Source organism: Diachasma alloeum, unplaced genomic scaffold (genome assembly GCF_001412515.2).
Source record: "Diachasma alloeum isolate Michigan unplaced genomic scaffold, Dall2.0 Dall_scaffold_00192, whole genome shotgun sequence".
NCBI classification, from domain to species: domain Eukaryota; kingdom Metazoa; phylum Arthropoda; class Insecta; order Hymenoptera; family Braconidae; genus Diachasma; species Diachasma alloeum.
Genome location: NW_021680357.1, coordinates 680,658 through 687,104, shown reverse-complemented (window position 1 = coordinate 687,104; position 6,447 = coordinate 680,658). Strand labels below are relative to the sequence as shown.

Sequence of the window (6,447 nt, the reverse complement as noted above, 5' to 3'; positions counted from 1 at the left end):
AATCATTCTAAAATTCAATTTAAATAATAAAAGCATTGTAAAATGTCCGGAAACTTGTGGTCTAAATGATCACAAATGAAAGCGCTGATTTCCTTAATCAAAACAGCCAAAGTCCTTGGAAATCCTTAAAATCAAAATTCCTTCAATTCCTGTTGCCCCCCTCCCCAACCGAGATAACAAAGCGATTGCCCAGTCACACGATTGAAAGACACAGGGTATCGACAAAGGGCACGTAACACCATCATTGAGTATTTAAAGAGATCAATAAAACGCATTAAATTCGGTACTGGCTCTCGATCGCTCTCAACCTTAAAACAATTAACGACTTGAAAAAAAAAAGTGGAATAACCTAATTACAAGGCGACGAAGCATGGGACTGCGGATGATTCCTCGAATTAGAGTGGCTGGCTTCCCTCTTGAGCCTCTGTTTGAGATGCACCTTGGCATGCCTCTTCTTCTCATCGCTCCTCGCAAATTTCCTACCACATTGATCACAGCAGAATGGCTTCTCCCCAGTGTGTGTTCTGACATGTGTCGTCAGATGATCACTCCTGGAGAACGAGCGCATACAGATGCGACACTGGAATGGCTTTTGACCTGTGTGAATCCGTATGTGACGAGTGAGTTCATCACTCCGTGAGAAACGTCTGTCACAGCCATCGACAGGACAGGCATAAGGACGCTCGTGAACAGGTGTTTTGCTGGGTCTGTTGGGATACTTTCGCGGCTTAACCGGCACAAGTCTCAGTGGCAAAGCACTCTGCTGATAAACCTGCGAGAGTATCTCGTGCCCCTTCGAAGTGCTTGGGTTGTACTCAGCTAGCTGAACAGCGCCCGAATTGGTCGACGACTGCTGCGCTTGCGGCTGTTGCTGCTGGTGTTGTTGAACATTGGGTGTATACCCTGAATTTGTGACTGGCTCCTGCTTGAGTGTCGGCTCCTGATGATGGGGATGGGGCTGGTGGTGGTGGGACAGTAGATTTGGATCGTAGCTGTCCTCGTGGCTCAGCCAAGTCGTGGGGGTTGACGAAGGTGTGTCGTGGTAACCAGGGGGTGGTGGAGGTGGTTTTGAGTCCACTTGGAGGAGTTCAACGGTCTCGTTGCCGTAGGGGGAGGGGTGCAGCGTGGGATGGAGAAATGGCTGACTGGTCAGGGTCAGAGCCGTCGGCGAGGGAATCGATCCCCAGAGCTCTTGGCTCGCTTGCTGCTGCTGTTGCTGCTGCTGTTGTTGCTGCTGCTGCTGCTGAGGGGTTTGGAGGGTGTTCAGCGTCGAGGATTGAGTGCACGTCGTCGTGAAGACACCTCTGTACGTCAGGGTTGGCACGTTACAGATGTTGACACTCGTGGGCGCTGACGATACCGTTGAGTGGGGCGATGAGTACAGGATAACTCCACCTTGGAGGACATTGCAACGATCAACGTCGTCCTGGTGGTGACGCTGGGGACTCGATGACGTTTGGCCTGCTGTCACGCTGTCCTGATTGTCGTGGTGGTGATGGTGATCCCGGGTCTGGGTGTCTTCGTCGTCGGCTGTTGCCTCCTCCAGGGACAAATCCTCACCTGTCAGGCTACCTGCAATCATTCAGGAAATTGTTGCGATTGAATTTGGGGTGTCGTCGGCGTTTTTTGGAGAGTGAGAACAATGCGCGGGTGAATGAAAGGGCAGGAAGTACGATGTACCATACTGTTATCATCTGGGGCTAATGTTTTCTCTATCGGTGAGTCGGTATCCTGTCTCTCGTTTCCTTCCTACTTGGGGGACATCCGTAGGAAGCGATGGAAGTTGATTTTGTGAAAGAATCAACTTTGATAGAGGGATTCGATTTTGACGCGGGCGCAAATCAATTGGAGGGGAAAAGTGGATGCTAGGGACGGTGTTGGAAGAAATGTTGAATTTTAAGGGGTTTATTTTTTATTTGGCTGGAGGGCGGATGGGAATTCTATTTGAGAGGAACAAGAAGTTTCCTTAATTTTTCGGATTTCTATATTTGATTTTTATAGAGTAATTTTTAATTAAATTAATAATTAACTTATTTAGTTAATTACACTATTATTATATTTTACTGAAAAGAATTATTATTATTTCAAATAACTGATTTTTCAGTTTTATAATTAGCACATTTCATTATTGTTACTATTATTATTATTATTGAAACCGCCAAAAAAAACTTTCCAAAAAAAATCAAATTGAGTTAAATTGAATTTAAATTTAAATTTTAAATTAAAAATTGAATTGACAATTTAATTAAATTTTTCATGATAGTATTTCATGAGGTGGAAATTTCCGAGAAGTTGAATCGGAAATTTCAAGAAATATTCTCAATAGTGAACCTCGCTAAAGCAGAGCTATCGAAATGTGTCGGAATCTCTAGATTTGCAAGATTAGAATATTCTGCAATAAGTTAAATTATCCAAACGCTTTATTATTTTGCCTGAATTATTAACTAATTAACTTTAATCAACAGATCAATCAGCACACGAACGTGTGAAAAAAATCAATTCATAATTTCAAAGCCAGACAGTGGTGCCTAATGTATGGGTCAAGGTGTCATAATTCAATTAAAATCTACAGTTCCCATTGATTTTTATACGAAATTTCAAACTTTCGGTGATGCAATTCCAACAAAAATTTCCGACCGTGCGCGTCGCTAAAGGAGAGCTATCAAAATGTGTCTGAATGACTAGAGGTGCGAGACTAGAATATTCTGCGGTAAGTTGAAGTATCCAAGCAATCAAACAATTAACTTTAATTAACACATCAGTACCCCAGTAAATTTTCCATTAAATTTTAAACTTCGATAGATGAAATTCCGTGAACTTTCAACAAAAATTTCCGATCGTGCGCGTCGCTAAAGCAGAGCTATCGAAATGCGTCAGAGTGACTAGACTTGCAAGATTAGAATGTTCTGCGACAAATTGAAATATCCAAGCGCTTTATTATTTTGCCTTAATTATCAAACAATTAACTTTAATTAACAGATTAATCAGTACCCGAACGAGTGAAACAAGTGAATTCATAATTTCGACCTGATGTTAAACTACGATTGAATGGCAGGTGATTAAACCCAGACAGTGGTGCCTGTATCGGTCAAAGTGTCATAATTTAACTCAAATTTACAGCTCTCATTGTTTTATTCATCAAATTTTAATCTTTGAATGATGAAATCCCGTGAAATTCCTGCACAAATTTCCAACAGTGTGTTAATGACCAGATTTCCAAGACTAGAATATTCTGCGACAAGTTGAAGTATCCAAGCACTTTATTATTTCGCCTTAATTATCAAACAATTGACTTTAATTAATTAACACTCAACTCATAATAATTATAATTTCAATTCATAATACCCACGATTGAATTCAAGTATACGAATCAGCTGGGAAAAATAACGCGTAACAGAGAGGAGATGATTAAAGCCAGACAGCGCCCAGTGTATGAGTCAAATTGTCATAATTCAACCCAAATTTGCAGGTCACAATATTCCCACGAAATTGTGAGCTTTCAATGATGAAATCCCGTGAAATTCCAACAGAAATTTCCAACCGCGTATTAGTGACCAGATTTGCAAGACTAGAATATTCTGTGGTAAGTTAAAATATTCAAGCGCTTCGTTATGTCGCCTTAAAGGGAAACGGAACCCCTGGTTTATATGAATCTTTAGAATTGTGTTTTCTCCTGCAGTTATTATTTTTTATTCATTAAACTACGTCATTGACTCAACAATGCGATAATCGGGTCGATAAAGTAATTTCATAGATAGAAATTAATAATTGTAGGAGAAAACACAATTCTAAGATCTGATGTAGACAAAGGGGTTCCGTCTACCCTTACGGGTGCCAAGTGAATTTGAAAAAAGAGATTTCTCATGCATTGAAGATCGATTAATTGTTTCATAATCAAGGAAAGACTACTATGAGTTTTACAAGTCGCGGGCTGTTAAAAATGTTCGTCTGAATTTTCCGTGCCACATTCCGGAAATTTTTATCGTTTTCAAGTTCCACTGAAATTTCAGGAAATTTTGTCATTGAAAAATCAAATACTCCATTGATTTTCTGGTCAAATGATCTGGAAGTCAATAAGATACTTGATATTCAGTTCAATTATTCTGCGAAAAATACAGAAAAATCCGAAACATTCAGGGAAAAATTGAAAATTTGTGTCATTTTGTTTCTGAACATTCATGTTCCACAGAAAATTCAATCAAGTTAGGAAACATCGGTGAATTTTAGTTAAAACTTGAAATTTCATAACCATTTTTTTCCTAAATCCGATTCAATGTCACTCTCATGAGATTTATTATAATATCTTCCATGAAATTTCAAAAAAATTCTAACAGTGTACATTGAATATCGATTATATATGTTTAAAAAGAAATTGATTAGTGCAAAAAAATTCATTATCAACCAATCAATTTCAACTACACTGTTAAAAAATTTTCACTGAAGTTTCCAGACTTTAGTCTTGAAATATGAAACAAGTGACGGTTTCATTGAAATTTCAGGGAATTTTGCCACTCAAAATTCATGGTTTTCGTGAAAAATTCATGGAAATTTTAAATTTCAGTTAAATTATTCCATGAAAATTAATGGAAATGAGGAAAATTGAAGCAAAAATGTCCTTGAATTTTCAATTTTTTGAAATTTCAGAGCAATTTCTTATTGAATTATCGTATTTACATTGAAAATTTGTAGAAATTTCGGAATCGTCATGGTTCTTCCACTGAAAAATCAGGAATTTCCTTGAATTTTCAGGGAAATTTGAAATTTCATAGACTTGTTTTCATTAAATTGAATTCAGTGTCATTTTCTGGAAAATTCAGTTAAATATTTTTAACAGTCTAGCAGATCAATCAATACCCAAACGTGCAAAGCAGTCAATTCACGATTTCCAGCCTGCCCAAGCTGCGAATCAGCTGGGAAAATTCCCGAGTAACAGAAGCTAAATGATTAAATCCAGACACTGGCGCCTAGTGTATGGCTCAAAGTATCATAATTCAACTAAACTTTACAGCATCCATTAATTTTTCCATGAAATTTTAAGCTCTCAATGATAAAATTCCTTGAAATTCCAATAAAAATTTCCAACGCTGCATTAACAACTAGATTTCCAAGACCAGAATATTCTTCGACGAGTTAAAATATCCAACCGCTTCATTATGCCGCCTCAATTATCAAACAATGAATTCTACCTAACAGATCAATCAATACCCAAACGTGCAAAGCAGTCAATTCACAATTTCCACCTGACGCAAATAGAAGCCCAAGCATACGAATCAGCTGGGAAAATTCACGAGTAACAAAAGGGGGATGATAAAATCCAGACACTGGCGCCTAGTGTATGGCTCAAAGTATCGTAATTTAACTAAACTTTGCAGCATCCATTAATTTTTCCATGAACTTTTAAGCTTTCAATAATGAAATTCCTTGAAATTCCAACAAAAATTTCCAAGACCAGAATATTTTTCGACAAATTAAAATATCCAACCGTTTTATTATCCCGCCTCAATTATCAAACAATTAATTCTACCTAACAGATCAATCAATACCCAAACGTGCAAAGCAGTCAATTCACAATTTCCACCTGACGCAAATAGAAGCCCAAGCATACGAATCAGCTGGGAAAATTCACGAGTAACAAAAGGGGGATGATAAAATCCAGACACTGGCGCCTAGTGTATGGCTCAAAGTATCGTAATTTAACTAAACTTTGCAGCATCCATTAATTTTTCCATGAACTTTTAAGCTTTCAATAATGAAATTCCTTGAAATTCCAACAAAAATTTCCAAGACCGGAATATTTTTCGACAAATTAAAATATCCAACCGCTTCATTATCCCGCCTCAATTATCAAACAATTAATTCTACCTAACAGATCAATCAATACCCAAACGTGCAAAGCAGTCAATTCACAATTTCCACCTGACGCAAATAGAAGCCCAAGCATACGAATCAGCTGGGAAAATTCACGAGTAACAAAAGGGGGATGATAAAATCCAGACACTGGCGCCTAGTGTATGGCTCAAAGTATCGTAATTTAACTAAACTTTACAGCATCCATTAATTTTTCCATGAACTTTTAAGCTTTCAATAATGAAATTCCTTGAAATTCCAACAAAAATTTCCAAGACCAGAATATTTTTCGACAAATTAAAATATCCAACCGTTTTATTATCCCGCCTCAATTATCAAACAATTAATTCTACCTAACAGATCAATCAATACCCAAACGTGCAAAGCAGTCAATTCACAATTTCCACCTGACGCAAATAGAAGCCAGCCTGCCGAAGCTGCGAATCAGCTGGGAAAATTCACGGGTAACAGAAGGGGGATGATTAAAGCCAGACAGTGGCGCCTGGTGTATGGGTCAAAGTGGCGCCCGTGAAAGCTCACGGTCGGCGGGTGAAAGCACGGCCTCCGGAGGGGTAGAAAGTATGAATGGACTCAGTGCGG

The 6,447-nt window shown here is 38.4% G+C and overlaps 1 protein-coding gene across 2 annotated transcripts in view; it reads right to left on the bottom strand.

Moving 5' to 3' along the window:
* LOC107048417 (early growth response protein 1-B) overlaps nucleotides 1–6,447 on the bottom strand; it is a 36,383-nt gene continuing 29,936 nt past the window's right edge. For both annotated transcript variants that reach the window (XM_029126793.1, XM_015271575.1), the window contains exon 2: nucleotides 1–1,572. In XM_029126793.1, coding sequence (XP_028982626.1) covers nucleotides 350–1,572 — 1,223 coding nt within the window. In that variant the 3' untranslated portion in view covers nucleotides 1–349. The remainder of the gene's footprint in view (nucleotides 1,573–6,447) is intronic.